At 37.9% G+C, this 24990-nt stretch overlaps 2 protein-coding genes across 7 annotated transcripts in view; both read right to left on the bottom strand.

Moving 5' to 3' along the window:
* Window positions 1–362: 362 nt before the first annotated feature.
* On the bottom strand, window positions 363–11659 carry FXN (frataxin). The gene is made up of 5 exons (XM_051801511.1): window positions 11497–11659; window positions 9810–9892; window positions 8351–8471; window positions 4863–4960; window positions 363–1884 (listed from the first exon to the last, which is right to left on the bottom strand). Exons 1-5 carry the CDS (start codon window positions 11614–11616, stop codon window positions 1731–1733), a joined length of 576 nt encoding a protein of 191 aa, XP_051657471.1. The 5' UTR covers window positions 11617–11659; the 3' UTR covers window positions 363–1730.
* A 3918-nt stretch (window positions 11660–15577) lies between these two features.
* PIP5K1B (phosphatidylinositol-4-phosphate 5-kinase type 1 beta) overlaps window positions 15578–24990 on the bottom strand; it is a 113208-nt gene continuing 103795 nt past the window's right edge. For all 6 annotated transcript variants that reach the window (XM_051801456.1, XM_051801457.1, XM_051801459.1 and 3 more), the window contains one exon: window positions 15578–16396. In XM_051801456.1, the coding sequence (XP_051657416.1) occupies window positions 16394–16396 (3 nt within the window). In that variant the 3' untranslated portion in view covers window positions 15578–16393. The remainder of the gene's footprint in view (window positions 16397–24990) is intronic.

Below are 24990 nucleotides of genomic sequence, written 5' to 3'. Positions count from 1 at the left end.
TAATTAAATGTGAGCAGGCAAAGGAATAACCAGGAGGAAGTATCCTCAATTCAAATATCAAGTCATCAGCATCTACACAAATGTGTTTAAACGGCTATCTGAACTACCAGAAGATTGAGCTTAATACTATAAAAGTAAATACATGAAATCCCCCATATTTCCCTATTTTCAGTGTTCTAAATTCAGAATAACACAAAATCTTCAGTTTTTACCTTTCCTTTGCTTTTTTTTTTTTAAAAGACCGTCTTTTATTCTTCTACTTTTGAGAGTTGAGAGTCCTTGTATTTACCTCATCCAGTAGAGCTGAAATTTACTTTGACTGAAAAACATGCAAACAGCATGGACAATTAACCAAGAGCTACTTCCAGGGAAATCGTACTGTATTTAGCAGTGGGAAATAGCAGGTAACAATGCTTATACTCTAAAGGCAAATAATGGGCAACAGTACTTTATAGCTATTGCTTTTCAGTGACAAAATCAATCCTACCTGTTAAAGCCAGCCAGAGAATCATTCGAAACTAACCACAGCATCAGAGGAACCAAAAGAAAACAGCTTGCACTGAACATCTTCTCATACAATTTACCCGAATACAGTGCAATTGTTTCCTCATGCATTAGTCAACACTTTGTCCTTCCATTTTATAGGCAATTAAAACACAGAAGTGGTAATAATACAATAGTGCAAATGATGAAGTGTTCTTGCAGTTTATGATTTCTTTTGAATGTTTTTGTTTTAAGATCTGGAGTATATGATTTATTTCCTTCACATTTTTAACAGACTGATGAAGACAGCTTCATCAGCCTAAGTACCATATTCGGTTCTAAGAAATTTCTGCCTCAGCACAGTGCCAAGGGGAGCCTTGTATCATGGTGATAAAAAGATAATCTTAGACCACTTACTAAAGAAATGCAACAGAACAAAATTAGCTCAAATTTTTGCTACCATGATCTTAATTTTGCTCAACTAAAAAAAATGGTATGCATTTCTACTCTTTGAAGAACACAAAGGTAGAGAAATGGAAATGCACAGTAACAGAATGAAACATTTACAGATATATTGCTGCCCATATATCACATACTGGCCTTTCCAGTTCCATAAGATGCATTCAGCCACATAGACCTCTAAGTAATTTAAAGGTTAGCTCAAAACAAAAAAAATCCTAATATGAAACAAAGTAGAATTTAGAATTTGGAGAAAATAGCAAGTTCTGCAATACTAAGAGAAAAAAATGTCATTACATGTATTATGACATGTTCAATTTGACTGCAATGTGTTACTTGAAATAGTCACAAATTTTAATGCAATGCATTCACAGTACCACAACTTATGCCAATGCAACTTTACAGGCATTTCTTGGTTTTGGTGAATGTCTCACCAAAACAAGTTTAGTATTTGTGCGCTGGTTGGAAGTCACCAGGTGGGTCAGTCCGTATCTCCAAACAAGACTACAGACAGTAAGAATTTATGACTTACTTCTGCAAAGAGAAAGCAAGGAATGAAGTGACAAGGAAGGGTGACCTCAACCACCTGTACTACATGGACACATATTCAAACAGCAGCACAGAAACTGAAAGACTGAACACTAGACGAAAAATATATTATTTTCATTTTTGTTGCACAACATACTGATGCCAAAAAACCCAACAAAATTAAGCTCAGGTACGTCAGAAACCAAGAAAGGGCTTTGCTTGATGTTAAAGTCTTTAAACTTCCATGAGGTAGAATGTCATCAAGTATCTTCTTTCCCAGAATATATTAAACAGGATAAATCCAATTTAGTTTTTAATGCTGTTGAAAATTCTTTTGATAGTAGTTCATGAAGGGATACTCTGTCATGAGAATACACCCAATTCCGTCCAGTCCAGTCATAGCGCTTGGGCCCACTAGAAAAAAAACAACACCAAAAACATCACACACTTTGTAAATACAGATTATTCAAGAAGACCTGCTGGAAGCCTGTATTTATAATGTATGCCAGAGAGTGTCCAGGAAAAGGAACAGACAGCATTGGGAATGACTAGTGGACAGTCTGGGGAAGTGAAGCAGAAAACGCCAGGTATGTCAGGAACTACTGAGCCATCAAACAGATATATGTGAAAGGTGACAAGATACATCAGTCACTCCCAGTGGAGACAATCTCTTTCCTTTCTTGCTTTTGGCACTGATTTCGCCACGATTTCTTCCTTTACACCCTTCTTCCCTCATTCAAATGATTTTCTTGCACACAAATATCACAACAGATATTCATAATGCTGAATTATTGCCACTGATTAGTTTCTGCTCCAGTCACATGCAGATATTCTAACCACAGCAGAACAGAGATCACCATTTTCACTTTCTTTTTAGATGCAACAAAATAATTTACCAGCTGAAAGCAAATATATTGGCATGTGGTAGACTTGCACCTAAAATGCTATTTTCTTCTGTTCTATCATATTGTTGCTGGCTTGATTTTTTCAGGCCTACATTAAGTATCAAGAAAGAAACTTGAACAGCTGCATTCCATTCCAGACCTTTCTATCCACCCAATTCTCCACATGTGAAATAGGACAATGACTGAAAGGTACTCACTACTGTTAATGTCAACGAAACCAAGAAAATAGGAATGAAAGGTTCATCTGGAATAAACCAGATGATAAACGTATCTTGTACAATAATATGTCCTGGAACTCAGACAGTCAACATACAAGGTCTGGCAGAAAACAGACTATCCTATATATATATGAAAACAACCTGCAGATTCTCTACAAACATAAACACTAATATGAACCTCAATATTCTGAATTACTCCCAAGAGCCAAATGAAGAACTTTCCAACCACTAATCACAGTATGAGAAGTCATAAACACAAGCACAAATCGAAATCACTTTCACTGAAGTCTCCCTGGCTGTATCAGAACTGGTAACTGTTTGCAATCAAGATTATGTGCTCCAGTTACTTTACCGTGTATGTCTCATTTCTTAGCCTTTGTGGTACAAGTGTGTGTTTATACTGTCCTGCACCTAGAGAATGACAGAATGGGATCCAGTTATCCATGAAACTCAGCCTAAGACAGACCATTTAATCAATAACAAAGAAATATGTATGTTATCTGAAATGGTTTTAGATGTTATGCAGTTAATACTGGTGATTACTGTTAGCATATGAAACACCTCCACAGTTCTCTGAACCTCCAAAATGCTGTACAAATGTGACTTTTAAATTTAAAATTAATAATTTAAGCAAAGATCCTGTGAAATCTATAAAATGCCTACTAAATTAAATACAAACTAAATGTATTTCTTATGGAAAATCTGCATACACTTTTAAACAGTAAGAGAGAATAATTAAAATATCACATTAAGGTGATACTATGTAAATTTGAAAAGTCTTTTCAGTCAAAGGAGCTACATGAAATTACTGCAATCACACTGCTGGCAGGTTGCACACATCCCCTCACAGCCCTTATTTGTAATTGTCAACTAAGTAAACTTTTTACTTTGATGTGTAGATGCACAATACCAAACAGAAGGTTAAAAAAAAATTCCAAGAAAACATCTCTTACACATCTTAGGAATTCGTCTCCCTTGGGATATGTTCTTAAAGACTCAAGATCAACATTTACTGTACAAGTGCCCCCAAACCTTCAATGCAAGTGATTACTGACAGCAACATTTGCTTCTTTCACTTTGCAGCATATTGCAGCTGGGAAGATGTCAGTCCAGATCATATAGTATTTGTTGGAGTTGCCTTTCAGAAGTGAGGAAGTAAGAGAACATATAGCATCATATTTCAGGAAATACCACTGTTTACCATAATATCAGCTAACAGAGTACAAAACTTAATGTTTGTAGGTGAATAATTTTTCATCATGGTGAAAAATACCATCAGAGACTTTTCAAGTAGTTCTCTTGTGTATTTTTATTCACTACTGGAGCAATCAAAACAAACAAAACCATACACACAGAACGAAAACTCCACAAACCCACAACAAACAAACAGACAAACAAACAAAAAAAAAGGAAAATTTTTTCACAAACTCCATATTCCATATGCTGGAGCACATCAGTATTAGATCAACTAGAGCTGGCTCCAAAAAGACAGAAATGATCTGAATTTCGTTTTTCATAAATACTGAAACCTTTGTGTTAGTGATACAAAAATCTTATAAACTGCTTCCTTCACCAGTAACACTGACCAACTCCCTCAGTTCTTTTCCAGGGATAGTGGCAAAGAATAAAAATTTGTGTGGGGGGTGGGGGGTGGATGACACAGCTACAATGTTTTCTCACTTATCTGGTTGCCCTCCATGCTGAAACCAATCAGAAAACCTGGAACTGATCAAAGCACAGCTTTAGAGAAGACAGAGGAAGCAGCTAGCTAGGGCTCCCTTGAAGTGCAGATGCTTGACAAAAACAAACACTGTGAGCACAAACATATAAAGCAGGAAATCCCTCAAGCTTAAAAGGGAAGGAGCCACCCTGTTTAAATACAAAGAGAGGTTTAGATCATAACATCATCATCAGTCTTTTTCCAACAGAAGCTTTGTTTGTTTGGGTTTTTTTAATCATTGCTGTGTATTTTTTCTGTAAGTAAGCTATAGTCCTGTAGACAGTGGTTTAGGACCGGAACAGTCTATGAAAATTCTGCATTACACATTTCCTGCATTAATTTAGGTATGTCAGTGTACTGCAGTGCACCCCAAACCTCTACAGCAAATCACAATTGAACATCTAGATTATATCATGTTTTGAGAATATGCAGAGCTAAAGGGTTACTTATGAAAAGGATATGACATGATCCATGCCATGCTATAAAAACAAGGAAGTACATTTTCACTCAGTCTGCAGACATCACGTTCATAACTAGCACATAACTTACCTAGTGGGTGAGGACAGCCAAATCTGACGGTTTGGTGTTTGCTTATTGATTACATATGTTCCCATGTCACCACCTAATTTAACTGTTAGTACTCCACTCTTAAAAGATAAAGAAAAGTGAGAAATAAATATTTGCATTCTGTTAATTTGAGAACAATTACTTCATCTGCAGTGGCAGAAATTTAATGTATCTGTATCACATTCTCAACTATTTCCTAAACAGTAATAGCTTGGAAAAATGATCATTAGGTATTCCAAACTTGTCTTAATACCTAGCACAAGCTGCATATCTTTGAGTCTGATCTATATTTTAAACTGTCTGGTCAGTTTGATTTTAGTTTGTACCATTCACAATGGCACTACTTAAATGACACTCTTGGGCTTTGACTTGGCATCTTGAAAGAACCATTAGTTCATTTTGCAACAATTAAAACATCATCCAATAACAACTTTTTTCTATTCATGAACAATGCAGAACTGGTGTGGTTACAGGTCAGGAAGCTTTATGTATCATTGCAGGATTTCAGAGCCACGTAATTTTACCTTACTTTTCTTAAGTAACTGTAACAGTTTCCCAGGGAATAAACACAATTTTTTCTCAGTAATTCTGATTCATACCTCAAAAATGTTCCAGTTCTAAACTCCATGAGGTCTTCTGGTTTTGTTTTAGTTATTCCACCTTTAGACCATTATCCTAGTGAGCATTTCTTTTCTCTTCCTTGCTCATATTTCTTACTGACAACATTGATTCACATTTCTCCTAACTGAGAAAAATATTTTCTGTTCCAACTTTAAGAGTAAAAAAAACAACACTACTTGGACTAGAGTTAATTTACAGATTATCTGAATTATGCTAGTTAAAAAGGGAAACATTTCTACAGAATGGAGTGTGATGATTAAGATAATAGCGTAGTCATATTTAATTTGCAGTGTCTAAAACGCTTCAGGCCCTATAGCACAATAAAGCTTCTTTAAGGGAATCATGCTTTTCATGCTTTAGTAAGAAGATACTGCTAGAGCTACAGTCAACTGCTAGGACTATTTGCTATGTGTAAGTACTTACTATGGGGGAAAAAATATTTTCATATAAGAGTATCTACTGCCTGCTACTCTGTAGCACAGGCAGCAGCTCAAAGTTTCCTTCTCCCACAAAGTAACTCAGTATTACTGGTTTCTAACTTATCTCAAGGATCACCAGCCACAAAACAATACTCTCGGGATCTGAGAACAGGCTGCTTCTGTGCTTGTTAAGCGATTTATGGCTGTGATCAGTACAACAAAAATAAAAGGCTCTCCTGGTTCATACTGCCATCAGGTTGTCCTTCCAGTTTATTTATTGGATATTGGTATTCTGCAGAGAAGGATGCAAACAAGCTACTTCTTTGGCTGTCAGAATTTAAACTTTTCCATATCTCAGTGGTCTCAGAGTTGTAGAGATACAGCACAATAAGAGGAGGATGGGGGATTAAACCTGAGTAGCAATATACAGGTTTCGCTAATCTTCTATGCGTTCTTTAGTGCCATATTAAGTATTCAGCATGATATTATCCTTTATGCAACAGAAACACTCTAATTAAATAGGTTTTCAAAGAGTTAACAAAAATTTATACTATTGACTACATTGTGTGTCAGCTCTTAGAGAGTACTGTTCCTCTATCATTGCAAAATAAACAAAGGTTAACTTCTACTGCTGTGTTGAAAACATTTTCCCATACGTTTTTCAATACTTCTGAAATACTAGAAAATACAATTTGAATTTTTAATAACTTAAATTGCAAGATACTTTTACCATATGTTAAGAAATATTGCTGTATGTGTTTTGTACTACTGAATGAATGTTCTTGGTAACAAGAATATTCTTTGAAAGAGATTTTTTCCCCCTGGACATAAGAAATCAAGTTCACCATAATGGACAGGCACAACAGACCTTTATCACGATTGCCACCTTGTGGCTTCCTGTAGCAACAGTCTTGTTTGTTTGGATTACAAGCTGGGACTACTTAAAACTTCTGCTCTTAACAGAAACGACAGCAAATTATTAATTGTCATCATACAGTCTATGCAACAAAGGACCACTGGTAAAAATTACCATGTAAAAATATTACCTTTTTAACCTCACAATGAGTCAATGTCAAACAAAATCCACCATACAGTGGATGGAGAAAAAAATTATTAAATAAAATGACTCATCACCTTCACCTTAATGAGGTGTCTATTAAATGGGTAAATTTTAATCTTTTTACTAATTTTTGTCCTAAGCTCTTTACATCATGCTAATAGGTGCTGATATCCTAAAACATACTGAAGAGTAGTGGTTAAAAACTGCTTTTTACCAGGAAAGCAATTAGCTATAACATTAGCTACATACTTAAAGCAACAAACAGTATTTGCTAAACAGAATGCTACTAACAATATGTTATTTTATATCCTAGTTATCAGAAACAAAAAAAGAACATTACGATGACAAAGCTACATAGGGGCAAGTCCAAAATTATTTGGTTTCCTATTTTGCACAGTGCAATCCAAACCATCTGCTTCAACGACCTTGAGCATAAGACTTTAACTGATAGGGCCAGTAGAAAGCCATCTCCTTGTGGTAAGACATAAAGAGGGAGCAGTAGTTATGTGACCTCAAAAAAATGTAGTAATCAAAGACGTGTGTTACAGACAGCAGTGTGGCGACTTCTCCTAGTCATGTTGAGGACTGTAACACACAAACACAAACCACTTCAGGAACTGAACTTATATAAAATAACTAAAAAATTCCCTATACAAATAAAATAGACATTTCTAATCTGAGTCCATCATTCCTGTAAAAGAATTTGGGTGGCTGACCTACTGAAGTCTCCAGTTATCAGGACAGCAGCCACCCAATGTCTCCTGTGACAGCAGCCTTCTACCCATGTACGCTCTGGTCTCCCTTCTGCAACCACTTACCCCAACACTGCATTATCTTGTTGCTTCTCTCCACCATAGGCTGTCATCAGTAAAGCTAAGACAAACATACTCTATTTGGTCAAGACAAATGCTGCTTCTCAGTATTCGGGGCAATCAAAGAAATTGCTCCAACAGTTACACATTATGTAAATGTACTATGCCATGTAGGCTTGTCCTAGTATTTGACAGAAGGGAACTGATTGCTATGTCAGATGTCTATGCCTGTTTAGAAAAATTTATAGTCTACTGTCTATAGAAATTAGAAACCAGTTTCCACCTCCTCTTGTGTTCACTTATTCTATATTATGCCTTTCCCTATACATGAAACATTTTAAATCCTCAAATCATACAACAGTATGATTGCTTTTTACCAGAATTGTTGCCCCAGTCAGTAAAAGGAGCCATATTTTAACAATCAAGCTGTAAATACCAACTGTATTTTAAGTGTCAGCACTAAGGTGACTAATCTAAATCTAATCTCTTTCTAATAAAAAAACCCAACAAAAATCAACCAACGACAATTACAGTGGCAATACAATGTTTAAAACATACCCCTAAAGAGACATCATAATCTTCTGGGGTAAAAGGCTTATCTGTCAGGTCCTCAAAGAAATCTGCTAAGGAGTCCAGTGTTTCTTCGGCCAGTTTTTCATAAGTAGTCTCATCTAAAGAGCTACAAATGACATAAAAGCCAGTAATTAGGAGGAAAAGCATGGAAGACACCATTTTCCCTTTAATAAGAACATACCAAGACCATGACCTTGGATGAAACAGTAACCATGAAATGACCGTATAAAACAAGTAGTAATTTTTCTTAAGGTGATGTAGATAACAATCCACCTTATAACTGGCGGTGGAATTTTGAAATTTTTTCCTCTTAACTGAGGAAAATATACTTCTTTCCTTAGATATACTAATCCCTGTTTTAGTAAGGAGAGACAGATTTCCAAGAAAGGTATTTTCATAAATGGACCTTGTGCAAGGATTACTTAGTTTTGAACTCTACGAACAGAGAGAAAACCACCTCCTGCTTAGAAATATGTCATTTGGCTCTACAAAACTTGCTGAAGCTATAAGCAGTTAAGAAACATCAATATCACATGCCATGTTTGTGCACAGCACTTGCCTTCTCAACTGGAATTACCAACACAGCCTAGTAATTAGATGCTATTTAAAGTGTGCTTCTGAACTAATACATACAATTAAAGTCTTCTCCAGAGAGTCTCAAAGCATCCTTGTAGCCATTATGTAAGGTGTATGTAAGCACCTGTGAGACTGCTTCTGTCATCCTCTTTAATGGAAAAAAGTCTAGATCAGTTTAATTAACCAAGTGTAATTAAATCACATAAGTTTTTCCATTTCTATTAATGTCAACTTTTAAATGGGTGTGTAGGTGGGTATCTCTACCAACAGACAATTCAGTAAAATAATCTCAGTTCTTGCTAATGGGTATGGCAATACAACAGTTATACGGACTAAGTATCTAATATATTTCAGTCGATAATACAGAACATCGTTTTCTAAAAAAGTGTCTTGTGAGCCAGTTACTGAAATACACTCTATGCCACTTATGTGAGAGACACCACAAAAACGCCTTGGGACATGGAGAACGGAAAGCCTTAGGATCAGGTAGGATTCATGTACTGGTTCAAGATGCAGTTCAGGCACTTAATGGCAAGAGCCACTTCAGACACCCACACAATCCTTCATTGTGTCTCCAGCTGCTGCATTAGAAGGGGAGAAGTCTCTGACAGATGCTGTGTCACACCCTCTCAGCATCAGAAGAAACTTCACACCCCCTGACATACATGAAATTGTGCTAGACACCCATGTTTAGGTACATGAATTATTTCTTAAGTGACTTCCCAAATTCACACAAAATGCTTTTAGATAAAACTGTAGTTGTCCTTTAAATCACATCAGCATTAGTCTGGTAGTCTTAACATGTATATAAGTAATTTTAAAATACATAACTGATATTTTCATATGAGTATCTCAAAATACATTTCACCTTGTGTCACTCAGAGTTCCTGCACTTCTCAAATTCATGAACCGAACAGTCCTGCTCTTCACATCTGAAGAATACTGTAATTGCTGTTGAAAGTAAGCAAAAGTAAAATGCAATTAGAAGTTAAAACATGAAGAATTAGAAATTACGTATTTATCGCATAAATTAAATAGATCCTTGAAGTCTTTTCCATCCTCAGGTAAAATGTTCATATTCTATATCACAGAGCTAATATGGAAAGAATTATGCAGCTTTAGTCCTTGGGTGACTGAAGCAATCCAGGACACCCTTGTCTTCCTCATACAACCTAATGAAAAAACCCCATCCTTTGACTCACAGCAAAGTGAACTAGAAAAGAGAACTGCTTTCTTTTCTGTTGGTCTACCACAGAAATATTGAATAACTTCAGACAACTGGCTTAGGTCCAGATTTTCACAAGCATCCACCACTCAAACACTGCAATATCAACAACTTGCGTCCCTCTGTTGGAAGCTACAAACATATTAAACTGATATAAATAGAGCCACTGAATACTTATGTACGAAAGAGCCAAAACCACTTCATATTTCAGAGCTCTCTGTAAAACAAGCAGTTTAGCTTCTAATTTCTCTTGGTACGGGGAAAAAAAAAGTGCTTTAAAAACCAAAGCAAAGTTATGGAAAAGCTGTATCAACGTACTAGCAATATCAGACAAGAGAACAAAATGGGGATGCAATACATGGATAAAGATAAAGCTGATCCCCAGACTAGACATACTAGCAGAAGCACTTATTCTATCCACCAAGAAAGAAAGATAGCACACTTGCCATTTTCTTCTTAACCAGAGCCGACTACTTGAATAAATGGTAAAAGAGCATTATTGATTGCTTTTTGTGTACTTGTGCAAGGTTGTGAAAACTAACAGACTGAGCTGAAAAGCAAGTGACATTTGAAAAGGAACGATGACAGCCCCTCTTCAAGCACAGGAGAGCAAAACACAGACCCATCTCTCTCCCTGGGGTTTGATATCTATCCGCAGGCACTTCAGATGAACTGTCTGTTATCCAAAACCATGACACGTACAGAAAGGACGGAGAACAGCGTCACAACGCTACAGGTCGACAAAATACACGGCGGTGCCTACGTTTCTGACTCTACCCTTCAGCATTCTTTAACACACACTTAGAATCAAAAGCTACAAGCCCAGGAATACGTTCAGGTTCGGTGCAGGCTGAGCGGCTCTGCCTCCATCAGTGTGTGTTCTGACTCGGTTCGTGGCTGGGGCTGCCAGCCGCGGTGCCGGCTCACAGCCAGCACGGCCTCCCGCGCACGCCCCGTGGCGGTCGGGGCGGACAGCGCGTCTGCTGCGACTGGCACGGGGCTGCAGGGCAGTGAAACAGCTCCTGGACTGTGACAGGTCCTGGGGGAGGGACGGCACGAGAAAGGGACAAGAAAAGAGGGAAGGACTGAGTGAAGGAGAGAGGGAGGGAGAGAGGACGCGCCGCCCCGCCGGTCGGCCGCGGGAGGCCCGGCGCAGCCGCGAGCTCACACCAACCTGCTCGGAGTCGGCGGCCAGACCGGGAATCGCCGCCAGACTCCCTTTGCTCCCTGTCCCCCGCCCTAGCGGGCGCTCGGCCGCGGCCGCCCCGCCCGTCCCCGCAGGCCGCGCCTCGCCCGCTCCCCCCCGCCCGCCCGCCCGCCCCTGTCTCACCGTGCGGCCGCGACCGGCGGCGGCCGTGCCCACCCTCGGGGCGCCCCCGGTGCCGCCGCTCCCCCGCGCCGCCGCCCGTCCCGCGGCACGCACGGCGCCCGCCGCCCCCGCCCGCCACATCGCGCCAGCGTCGCTGCGGAAGCGGCCGGGGCGGGGCCGGGGCGGGGCCGGGGCGCGCGGGCACTGCCGCCCCCCGGCGGCGGCGCGCGGAGCAGCGCGGGGCTGGGCCTGGTGGGGCCCTGTCTGCCTGGTGGGAAAGGGGAGAAGTGGAAGGCGTGGGGTTCCTTCGCGGTCCCCGCTGGCTCCAGCCTCAGTACCGCCAGGATTAATTACATCCAATTGTTGTGCTATCGAGACAACACAGCCGTATCGGAGCCAAGCGCGGCCCGTCGCTAGGCGAGGCTTTCGCAGGCGGCGGCGCTACAGCCAATTAAGGGAAAATAAATCACATAATTTATCACACATGACATTTTCCACTGAGTTACTTAAATGCTGGTGATACCATACTATTAATGGTATGTGAAGGTGTAGAGCGAATCAGCTGGACATCTCTTATTGTTCCTTAAACTGAAAAAATAAAATAGGTTTATCAAGATGAGAGGTAAGAAATAATTCGTATGCAAGGGTTTCTTTAAAAACCCACACAGATTCTGCGGGAACACAGACAAATTTCACTTCAGCGCCTTCCACAGGACAGAACGGAAAGATGCAGCCATTGCAAGTAAGATCATAAATACATAAAGCATACAAGTATTGAGAAGCTTACCACTGGTTACTCTGTGATGCACTGTTATATTTATAAAACTCTTAATTAAAGTAAGCAGCTGGGGGCTCTGAGCCACCTGATCTAGTTGAAGATATCTCTGCTCATGGCAAGGGGGTTGGACTAGATGGCCTTCAAAGGTCCCTTCCAACCCAAACTATTCTATGATCTTGCAATGCATTAGGGAATAAGTTGTTGAGTTTCTCACCAAGATTTATAACTTTATAAGATTTTTTCTATAAGCCAGAATTATTTTATACCACACAAGGGGCAAAAGCTCAACCAAGTCAAGTCACTTGTGCAAATTTCAGCTGAGATTATGAAGTCTGTTGTACCTAGAAGTTCTCTGTACCAAACTGTTATCTAGCTTAGCCAGCCTCATGTCTCTTTTCTACAGAGTCCTGTGTGTTTGTTACCAGTATCTTCCCTCAGACCTTGCAGAAGTTTGTGTTCTTGATGTATTTTGTGACGGAAGATTTAATACATCAAGCAGATACAAGATATTCTCTAGTTCCTTGAAGACCAACCCATTCTTATCCCTACTGGGAGAAACTACTTATGTTTCTGCATCTGTAATGATTTAGATACTAAGATAAGGCCTGTAGGGACAAATGACTTGTATCAGACAACAGAATACGTTAGTAAAGCAAATGATTGATTTTTGTATATCTTGGTAAGGGGAGGGGAAAGCAGCTGGAAGAATGGAGGAATCTTTTATGTAGCATTTAATCTATTTAAAGATGGTGCTTATTTATATACCTTGCCATTTCTATATAAAGAGTCTCAGGCATTTTCTAATATTATCTAAGTAGTTCCACCTTGATTTTTCTCTAGGTCATACACGTCTCAATATGAAATGTTTATTTTCTGTTTCTAAGTTAATGCTAAATCAATGAATTAGTGAGAATTAAATATTTTCTCTGGTATTAGCAATTTTATTTACCAAATATTGAAAAAATTTGACAACAATTAATTCATACGTAAAGTTCAAGTTAATGAACTTCACAGGATACTACTTCCAAGCAAGCATCAGTCACAAAACTTAAAAAGGGTCAAGTTAGGGCTTAGCAATTTTAACAATGATTTCTTAATGTTTTTCATCTTGATCCCTGTCCCCTGGGTTAATGTTGTTCATACCACAGTACTGGTATCAATATCTTTTTAGGCTAGTGTAAAATGCCTGTGAAGTAGTCCCAGATACAAAAGTGCTGCAGAGTCAGGTCCTACACATTCCATCTGGGAAGAGCTGATATTGTTCATATTTCAAGTAAATGCATGCACCACTAGAAACGGATAAAAAAATGGCTTCTATGAAGAACAGGTAGAGTGCCGATTACTCTTTTATCACTGTCTAGTTTGGGAAAATACCATTGAGTTATATGAAATTAAACTGCCTGAGGTATTAGCTGAGTCAACAAGATAGTTTTTTGGGGGGGATAGTTTTTTTTCAAACCATTGAAATATAGTACAAGGACATGAAGTTAGGGTGTTTTTCTGTTTGTTTGCATGGTTGGTTGGTTTGGTTGGTTGGTTTGTTTTGTTTTTAATTGAGGACAATTATTATATGCTACCACCAAAGGCAAAACTTGACCTCTCAATGCCATATGATTAAGTCACAGGATCAGATATACAAATTTGGAATTATTCCCTACCTTTCTCTAAGCAGGCATCAACCTGTGCTTTTTCATTCTGGGCAGCTTGCAGGGCCAGAGTAGTCAGATACCGCTGCCCACAGATAGCCCATGTCTGTGACCTAATTCTTCTCTTCTCCCTGTGGTGAATTCCATCTGTTTAGACCTGGAGAAATAGACCAATGTGTTACTTTAATACCCCAGGGAGTTGATTATACCTTCTGTATATATTTTACTTTACTTGACATATCCTGCTTCATCAGCTTTATAGGCAAGTTTGAAAGTCTTTTTCATCAAATGCTACCAATGCAAAACACCAATGGAAGATGAAGAGAATGAAAATACTTAAACATGAAACTTGCACATCCCTACAAGCTCCTGTGCTCTTTGATGTTTGAAACTTTGTATAATTTCAGTGCTAGAGAAAAAATTGGATTCTAAATTGTTGATCATTAACTTAGCTTAACGTTGCTTAGCTGTAATCTCCATTCCCTCTCAGTGGAACTGTGTAGTCACACATACACACAAGAGTTTTAAGTGCACATGCTTTGGAGAGGGTTTTCCCAGCAGGCTCCATAGTCTACACAGGATTTCTTTTTACAAGTGTTAAATGACTGTCTGAATTTATAAATTACTATGTTAAAGAGACTGTATACAAAGGATGTCTCAGTCTCTCGATCATTATATAGACAGGTTTTGGACAGAATTGTTGCAGTTGTATGTCCTCTAGTGTCTTCCTAAGGACAATGATTCAGACACTACGGTCTGCTAGGTAATTGGGAAAAAAGTGACGTGTGTTGTTCATGAAGGTTAATCTGATTCTTAAACTAATAAATTTAATGTTTTTCCCAAAACTGGACGAATCAAAGTATCTGCTATCCACAGAGACACATTCTAAATATTCTGTACACTGTGCATGAAGGAGCAGACACTTGACACAGATGCACAAAATGTTTTTGCTCACAGGGCATGCAGATTAGTCTTGTATTTCTCACAGGAATACTGCAGAAAAAATATCTTGCTGAGATTAAGCGGTATAATTTTAAAGTCTGGAAAAGTGGTAATCATGAAGCAGAGGCTCTACGTTAAGCCACAGAGTACACAGTTAGAAAGAAAAAACCCAACCTTTTGACTTCTCTATTCTGTGCATAGTTAGGGAATAATACCTTCTTACTTGTCAGATTATAGGATTACATCAAAGTAAAACAAACAGAAACAACCCTCCCCCAAACCAAAACAACCCCCCCTCACTACACCAAATACTTAAATGAAAAATTCTCCAGAGGTACACAGCATAATTCTAGGACTTAAAACGCCAAGTTCTGGGTTTTCAACAGGTTTGCTACGCTTACTCCTAGAAGAAACGTTATTACCATTAACTTTGGTAAGCTTTCAAAATGACACGTGTGTAAATTTTTAAATGCATCACTGCATCCAAGCATGAAATCTGGTGTTAGTCACTGCTGTTTGGGATTCCCTCTGCTGCTTAGAAAATTAAAGAACTGGAACAGTTTTTACATTTATCTTAAAAGGATTGCCCATACTGAAAAACCCAAAATGCTTTTATAAAGCAATGTCTCTTGAGTATGTCCTTTTGCCTTTCCTGCTCTAATTTCAAGATTTCCCTTTTCATTATAGAACTGGTAATAGATAAAGACAGATGCCCTGTTTGTCATATCTCAAGACGCCTCTCAAAACCATTTAATGAAGATAGAGAAATGCCAGAACAATAAGTCCAGTATAGAACAAGAGCAAGTTGAGAGCTGTATTAGTCTTTAGAACAAAATATTTTATTCATCAATAAAACTATAGTTCACAGTAGCACTTACTAAATAAATTATAGAATTTCTCTTTTACAAGAAATAAACCAAAATCAAAAATATTTCAAAGGCAACATATTTACACAACATAAGGCCTTGTTATAAATAACATTTTTTTCTCCTTTTTATGAACAGCAAAAGTATATTTAGAGGCTCATTTTCATATAGTATGTTCAGAGGTTTACCCTAATTCTTGTGATATCAGTTCCAAATTCCACTGATGTGGACTTAAGAGATTAGAACTGAAAGGTCAAAACAAATGAAATTAATTTTATTCATAATTGTGCTTATTCTTAAATAGGTAAAGCAGATAATAGATTTTGCTTGTGCATAGTTACAGAATGCATGCAAATGAAACCACTAGAGACCCGATAAGAAAATATTACTTCCAAGTCCAAAAAAGGTGATTGGCAATATAGTAGAAAGCAGCCTTAATACACAGTTCTTCACAGTTCAGCAACAGCAGATGACAGCAGAATGTGGAATGTATCATGTCATTTTTTCCAAGTCCATCAATCCTTTCTGTTGTTCAAAGATCCTGACACTTCTTACAATAAGTTCAGTTGATTATTACTCTTTGTCTATTAGGCTCAGCAAATTTCTCCTTCTTAAATGAGGAGTGCAGAAGGTGCTCTTCATTAACCATAGTCACTTCTCTTAGTTTTACTCTTCGCATATTCTTTTTACTGGAAATACAGAAATGATAAATAAAGTCAAGAGTTGTGTTTATTTGTTTTCTTACAGAATTATTAACAGGTGACATCTTTCTTCCCCTAAAGAGGCTGCAGAACAATTTGGCAGTGATTCTTTTCTTACCTTGACCCCTAATCAGAAGCATTGAAGTCTCTTTTCTCACACAACAGGTAACCCCTATGGATTTGCAGACCTTGCAGTATACTTACATTACCTGAACTAGAACTACTTGCGGCTGCAAAATGCTGAACACTCTGGACATGAGAGAAGACAGTACAAACTGAGAGCACTCAGCAACTCACAAGAGCTTTTTTTTTAATCTTGAATTGACTGTGACCTTTACTACTTAAAAGTGTAAGTGGAAAAATGTCAGTCTTCATAGTCATGAATTAAAGTCCTGTTAGCTTCTGCATGATACCCTTCCCCAGTTGAAAAATCATACCTGCCCAAAAACTTTCAGACACAACAAATGTTCTAGTCAATGTTGTAGCAATCATTCCATTTCACAAAAAAATTATTTAATAATGTTAATGGGTTAGAGTTTTCTACAGTACCTGTTACAGAACCAGTAATTATGTAATACAAATTATTAATCACTTCTAAGCATCTCTATAGAGTCAGAGATGTGTTGAAGAGAAACTGACAGCTGAACAAAACATTTCAGTAAATTGAAAGCATCTCAGCTAATATATCCAATATGGAGCAAGAAACAAAATCAAAACAAAGAAGTCTGTAGTGACCTTAATCTAAAACCTTGTTAAAAAACCTAACAAAGGTGTAAGTTCCATTTATTCAATAGACTTTGAAGGTCAACTTTACATTTTACTTGTCAATACAAGCACTAAACTAACTTTTAAATAGTTTAACAACAGTCTAGCCTTAATTATAAGCTAAAAATATCTAAAGGCATTTCTAAAGCTTATCTTAGAGAAAGGTAACTACTAGATTTAAATCAATATTTTAGTTAGGACTTCTAGCTCTTGAATTTTAGGAAATGAAATTTCAATATTATTCTGTGGCAACATTTAAACTTCCTACTGCACCAGTGTTAGGGTGTTCATAATCATTGATGCTAGTGAGCACAGTGCTAATTTCTCAGGGGCTGTTCTCTCTCTCTTTATAACGTGGTTTGGCAATTAAAGTCTATCCACCGCTGTATTAGCACCTGAATGTGCTAAGGGAGTAAAGTACTTATAGGATGCAAACAATTTAATGTGCAAAGGAAAACTGCTGGACAAGTGAATAAAATCTAAAAAAAAAATTATGTTCTAAAATCTATATGATGCAAGATTAAAAAGGATTTTTTTTGTTTGGTTTGTTTTTTTTCAGGAATTAGTTTGGCAAAAAAACTTGAAAAATGCTAGTACTGATAAACAAAATAATGTTGTATGAAGCCAAGACAAATTAATCAAAATTTGCACTAGCACCACCTACTTTCTGTCTGAAAGCTCAGATCTGAATGACTGCAAGTCCATTTCTGACAGATGGTCACTCAGCACAACTTCTGACCCTCCGGACTTATTACACTTTTCACTAAGGAGACTAGCAGTGTTGCCGATGTTAGCTTTATGCTATTCCACTAATTATGCAACGGAATTATGGCTAGCTTATACTTGTTCTTGCTCCCTTTCCTCTGATCCTTCCAAAGCATTTCAGAGTGACCAACGATGGAAAAAATTCCAATAAAATTTGCATAACAGAGTTGGAGAAAAGAGATCTAACAGGAACTTGTAGCAGCTGCTAACTGTGAGTCAATTGCAGAAATGCTGTTGATGGTACTGATGCCATTTTAATGAGATGGGATTTTCGGATGTTCATATTTATGAACAGGTACAGTCCAGTACTGTACATATTACAATGGAAAACACTCCATCTATTTCAAGGGGCAGGACATGGTCCTCTAAGCAATTGTCCACTGCACAATTTTTGGGGTTACCTTGATTGCAGATAAAAGAAACATTTTTTATTTTTTTATTACAACTGATTTTGGCCATAGCACTTTGGTCTAAAGTGATAAATAATGCACAAATGACACTACAGGATGCATTCCTATAATCACTGTCTCAGACGTCTCACATTGAGTATATAATGGATTTACAGTGTTTGAGCCTAATTGAGTCTTTTTGTATTGGAGCATTTTTGTGCTCCAGTTCTCTTTCCATGGATATGTTTTTGAGCTGATTGATTACCTCATAAGGTGCTTTAAAAGCTCCAGGCATGAGAACATGTAGTTCAGTGACAATATGTGCTGGCATTTTAGCACTTGGCTTACTCAGGCAACATATTGCTTGTAATCTGAATTGGTACCTTTTTAATCTAACCAAGCACATAATTCCCATGTCTGATTTTTATGCAAGAGTGACTGAAATTTTCCTTTTTACATAATGTTGCTTCTACAAGAACACCTCTGCCAAACTACATTCAAGTGTCCATTTTTTTTTTCACATCACACCAGGCTTCAGTTGTATGAGAGACATAGGCCTCTCTTCTTTTTAGGATCATGCATGGATGAATACAGGGATAAATAACAGGATAGATAACAGAGGAAAAGAGCAGTTAACTTCACTGCATAAAACAAGTAGGTTTACCCCCTTCAGCCTTAAACAAGATTCTATTTTGAGGAGAGTGCTTGATTGGTTCCATTATGGGCATGTAACATTCTAAGATTAGTATGCTCTCGGGGATATGAACGTCTGTAAGCAAGGACACCTTAATTCCTTTCCCATAGTCCCAGAATTCAGATTCAGTCCACTGTGTTTTGCCATCAGTATCTTCAGAGTAAATGGTGAGGCAGAGAAATTGAAGTCTCCATAAAGAACAACATAGCAAAATTTGAGGTGTGCTGCACAGTGTGATGTACAACTTTTAGCTTGTTTTTACATGTATCCTGTCTGGGAACTGCTTTAATTTCAGCTGCACTTATTATTCCACAACAGCACCCTGAAGAAAACTAAACCATGACTAGAATTTAATTGAAAATATGGGAGTGAGTACAGAAGAAAAGGAGTACTGAAGAGTAAGAAGAGTCAGACAATTTTGACAGTTTCTAAACAGGCATTTTATAGATCAATATTTATAAACCTGATTACCTTGCATCTACAGCAGCTTTAAAATACAAAATTAATCTGCAGCAATGTTTTAATACTTCCAAATTCTGTAATAAAACTGGCATTTGCACACAATGCACTACCTAAGTAATTTTAAATGTAATAGTATGACCTACACAATTCATCTGACGCAAATCATAGATACACTAACCAGACTCTAAATACACTGGGCTTGCTCATCACTAGTTATTCCTTTATTTTATTTTACTGATCCCTTATCGATCCCTATCTTCAGTGGCAGTAACTTCTAAATTATATACAAATTTTGTGAGCCTTTCCTGGCAATCTCTATTTCCATGTGAAAATTTCTATACTACCCAAGAATCTTGCATTGTATTTAAATATACAGAAGTATTCTTTAAATTGAACCATTTAAAAATCGTTCACTAATGATATCCTATAGGTAGGACATATATTTATTTATTTATTTATTAAGTCCTATATTTACCACCAGATGATTAAGACAAACAGCATCACAGTTGAACAAACTTTAAAGTTTGTTGTTGTGCTATTTGCATGCATGTCCTTGTTCTGCTGGAAGTGTAAAGGAAATCAAGTGTATTTGAAGTAAATCAATTAAAGAAATGCCTAAGCCTTACTACTCTGATTTTACTGATATTGTAGTTTGACAAAATAATATGTTCAGCTACCTTTACAAATAATTTCATGGGAAGGCTAAGAAAACACAGTAGGATAGTTTATAATTGCACATGTTATTTTTTCAGGGACAGAAAACTCAATCAAAGGATTTGAGACTTCACTGCAGAACAGAAGGAACAGGGTGATTTTAAGTTATTCCTTACTTTTTAAGTGAAATTATGATTTTTAAGGCACTCCATAGTAAGAGTGGACTAAAGTCGTCAGAACTGGTTGCTCTTGCTGATCATAGATCACTCTTAAGAACCTTTTGTAGGTTCTTGTATTTTTTCCTAATCAAATTCCATAGAATACTATGACTGTCGTGTTCAATAGCATTTGCTGACATTTAATGCTTTCCTGCTTATATATCATCTGACAGTGCCTGAACCGACACCAACAAATAAAGCTTCAGGGGAATTTAAACAAGAGACTAAGTTAATTTCCAGAAGAAGAAGGAAACACTGCTTTAATCTGTTGTTTTGTGGATTTCTATATCAAAGTGCTAAATAGAAGAGTGTTATCTTCTCTGCTTCTGACTTATATACAGGAAACCTGTTTATCTCAGATGGCACCTTCTCTTTCAAAGTATCGGATCTATCATTGTATTACATACTCATAAAAGCAAGAAGCCTTTAATGTTTTAAAGGTGTGCAGAGTGATGCCTTAAGCCCCTAATGGGTTTTTTATTTTTCTAATATTTGTAAGCCCTTATAAGTTTTATAAGTAGATTTTAAAAGCAGCAACCCTCACTCCCTTGTCCTTTTCCCTGTAGCACCCTTGTTTACACATTCCTTAACCCTCTTACCCCATTCTATGATCCCTATATCACTCCTACCCCTGAATCCAGTAGAAATCATAGAATCATAGAATCATAGAATAGATTGGGTTGGAAAAGACCTCCAAGATCATCAAGTCCAACCCCTGATCCAACTGCAATTACTATATCATGGCACTAAGGGCCCCGTCCAATCTCTTTTTAAAAACCTCCAGGGATGGTGAATCCACCACCTCTCTGGGTAGGCTGTTCCAATGCCTTATTACCCTCTCTGTAAAGAATTTCTTCCTAACATCTAACCTAAACCTCCCCTGGCAGAGCTTGAGCCCATGTCCCCTTGTCCTATTGTTGGTTGCCTGGGAGAAGAGACCAACTCCCACCTGGCTATAACCTCCCTTCAGGTAGTTGTAGAGAGTGATGAGGTCCCCTCTAAGCCTTCTCTTCTCCAGACTAAACAACTCCAACTCCCTCAGCCTCTCCTCATAGGACTTGTGCTCAAGTCCCTTCACCAGCCTCGTTGCTCTTCTCTGGACCCGCTCCAGCACCTCAATATCCTTCCTGAACTGAGGGGCCCAGAGCTGAACACAATACTCAAGGTGTGGCCTCACCAATGCAGAGTACAGGGGAAGGATCACTTCTCAAATGTTTAGTCTTTTGCCAAGGCAAGGCCTAGATTGTTTGGAGAATGCTTGTATCTTCACCTAAACCGCAGAACACAGTCAAAAATTAGGTGACTATGTACACTTTGTGCTCTGAAGATGATGAGACTGATGAAGAGGTGGTCCCGAAATACACCCTAGACTCAATTCTCAGGGGGTGGACCCGGGGCAGTCCAGAGTAAAGGCCACAGGGTGGACACATTTGGGATTGGATGGATGGTATTATAAAATGTAACATCTCAGGCACAGTGGGCACACTTGTAACATCTTTTGCCTTGGCACAATAAACCCTTTCCTTATCTCACCCCTAATTAACTGCTCCAGAGATTTTTTTTAGCACCAGCCAAGCAGGCATCAAGAGAAACATTTAAAATTTCCAAGTATTTTATATATCTACTTCTATCTTTCTGCGCTATTTAATTGATAATTAAAATTATTTGTATTGATTACTCAGTATTTGTTTCCCACTCTACGGTACTAGAATATTTGGAAATAATTTAGATTGGCTTATATCTGCTGCTCATTGCAGATGATGCTTAGTCGTATTTTAGTCATAAAAGCAAGATTTCTGAAGTCATTATCTGGGTTAAAAAATTTATGAGAAAATAAACCAGTGGTATTTCAAAGTCAAATTTGGATTTGAGGATGTTCCTAACAGTGCTGCTTAGAGTGGCAGATGCACAAAATGCTGGTTTGCTGAACTTGGTCTTTTTTCAGAACTGAGGAATTCTGAGCCTAGACCAGCATTCAGTTGTGTACTCAAGATATCTCTTCACCTGTGTCCTTGACCAAAATCTGTTGCTGTTACCAGGTAAATTCCCAATTTTGACATCAGCAGCACAGTGTGAGTCTGCAGTAATATCCCAAACCAAATACTCTGACTTGTAAGAGAAACTTTTGCTTTTACAACCTCTGTTCCACCCTACCTTACTTGACTGTCTGCATTTCCCCATAACACCGTTCAGAAAATGCCATTTTAAAACTGTTTTTTATAGTAAATTAACAATATGTAATTTTATGACAATTTTTTTTTCTTTTCTTTTGCAGTCAGGGGACCAGAAATTCATAGCTCTTAATTTACTAGAGGATGAAAATTTGTCTGAGAAGTTTAGCATTTCAAAGCAGGAGGCAAAGACATCAAAGGATTAGTGATGACTGAAATTAAGCAAGTTAAGATATTTTTCATTATAATATATAGTGGGTAAGACTACAACAGTTTGCCTTGTAATAAAAACACAGACAAAGCTTATTAATTACAGAGTTAAAGGAAAATCTGGGAATGCCATTAAAAGCTAAATTTTTCTCCTCATGCTTTTAAAAGGTCAAAATGTACCTTGTAACCTTTTCTATTGAGGTTTAGATCAGCTAATGCAGACATCATTGATTTGCTTTATTTTTGAGACATACATTAGCAATGACTGGGCTAGAGTTCTCAAAAACATGCATCTTTTTCTTCTAGCATGCATTTAATCATCCTCCTACAAAAAAAAATCTGCCTTCTGCTCAGCACTGCTGAATCAAACTGATAACAAACACCACTTTATAACTGATAATACTTTAGTATCATCAGGTTTTCCCAAACAGAGGCTAATTGTTGTTTCCAGACCCACTGAAGGGTATTGCGGGGCATTAGGAAGAAACAGATTAGTAGAAAAAACAGTATATTATTCCTTTTTTTTTCCACAAACACCTCAGGATAGATACAGGGTACATGTGATTAAATTACAGCTCACTTCCACAGCAATCTCAAAACAGTTAAATAGCATCCATACAGTGTGTGGGACAAGAGAGGGAAGGCAGGGGTAAGTAACTGCTCAAGATGAGTTTGCCACTTAAGACATAAGATGCGCTTAGCCATGGTATCCAATTTTCTTGAAGCTGTCAGCTGTTGCATACCTAGACAGTTCAAGTATGTGCCACTACCCTGATTATTGAATTTTGGGTTTTGGTTTTTTTTCAGGATGCAGAGAAAAGTGTTGCTAGGTCAGAAGAAGCATCTATGATTCTCTCCACTTAAGACCTATTTATACTTTCAGACCTTTGCTAAGGTGAATAAACACTGGGTATTTGTATAACATCCAGAGTTGGGTTTTAATTATTTTTCTGTTGATAATTCGTCAGTGGAATACACATACACTTACTGCAGTCTCCCAAACATAATAGTTATGAATGTTTTACAAGCCAAAAACTAACTAAAGAGATCACCATCACACCTGAAACTCATACAGACAGCTTTAGAGAAGGTATTACCTATGTCTGTCACTGGAATTTCAGAGCATTCCACCATCCACACTACAGACTTCAACCCCAAAAAGAACTACTTCACAGTGCTAAGCAGTGTTAGTGATAAACAAGATTGTTGTTTTATAAACTAAATTCAAAAGCTGTCAGCAACAAATGGTTTCACTGTTTAAATGGGGCCAAGAGAACTACAGAACAGCCCAGGCTGAAGGGACTGCAAGAGACCATCTAGTCCAACCTTTTGCAGAAAAGGGAGCCTGGATGAGATTATCAAGTAAGTAAGACCTAACTCTTTCAGTCTTTCCTCAAATGGCACGTTCTCCACATCTTTGATCTCTTTGTGGCACTCCTTTATACCCTCTTCAGTCTGCCCATATGTTTTTTTTAATGGTGTGGACCAGAGCTGGACACATTATTCCCTGTGCAGTCTGACAAGCACTGAGACTGTTTCTTAAAAACTCCTAGCACTCACATGTTGCTTTGCTCTTCACACATGCTTCCCATTAAAGCCCTCTCATCTGAGCTCTGAGTATACTTAAGCTGGCATGTCTAAAATCCAAGGCCTTTATCCTACTACTGGTCTTCACTATGCTTAGCAGGACCTTAAACTCCACAATGTTGTGATTGCTGCATCCAAGGTTATGATTTGAAGTTATGTTGTCAAGTATGTCTTCATTTTGTGAGTAGTAAACCTAGCAACACACTGTTCCTACTAAGCATGACCAGCACCTGTAGCAGGATGCAGACTTCATGTATTCCAAGAACCTCATGGACAATTTGTGCATTGCTGTACTGTTCTCCCAGCAAATCTCTGGGTAATCAAAGTCACCTGTGATGGCCAGGTTCTGTTGGCTCAATACTTGCTTGAAGAGACAAAGTAAAGTTTTGTTGGCCTTGTCATCTGGTTGGAAGGCTAGTAACATACACCTAACATAATATTCTCTTAAGGCATTTTATAGACCTTTTGTGGTCTCCACAGCTTACCTTCCTACACTCAGATTTCTCTTTTTTTTAATGAAGTGCAACTCCATCTCCTCTCCCCATCTTTGCAAAAGAGTTTGTAGACATCCATTGTGTTCTTCCAACCATGTGAGTCTTCCCACCAAGATCCTGTGATTCCTATCACATTATAACTCAGACTGGGCATGGAGCTGCAGTTCTTCCTC

Source organism: Manacus candei, unplaced genomic scaffold (assembly GCF_025592945.1).
Source record: "Manacus candei isolate 608988 ecotype Guabito, Panama unplaced genomic scaffold, ASM2559294v1 h1tg000051l, whole genome shotgun sequence".
Lineage (NCBI taxonomy): Eukaryota > Metazoa > Chordata > Aves > Passeriformes > Pipridae > Manacus > Manacus candei.
Note: the sequence above shows the minus strand (reverse complement) of the source record. Positions and strands in the feature narration are given on the sequence as shown.

Bases quoted from the DNA above. Each gene is read 5' to 3' on its own strand.
- FXN (XM_051801511.1), bottom strand. From the start codon at position 11,616: ATGTGGCGGGCGGGGGCGGCGGGCGCCGTGCGTGCCGCGGGACGGGCG. The intron at 8,472-9,809 runs GTGAAATGTATT...TGTCATTTGTAG, and splicing joins GGAACTCTGAGTGACACAAG to CTCTTTAGATGAGACTACTT. The intron at 4,961-8,350 runs GTATGTTTTAAA...TTATCTTTTAAG, and splicing joins ATTATGATGTCTCTTTAGGG to AGTGGAGTACTAACAGTTAA.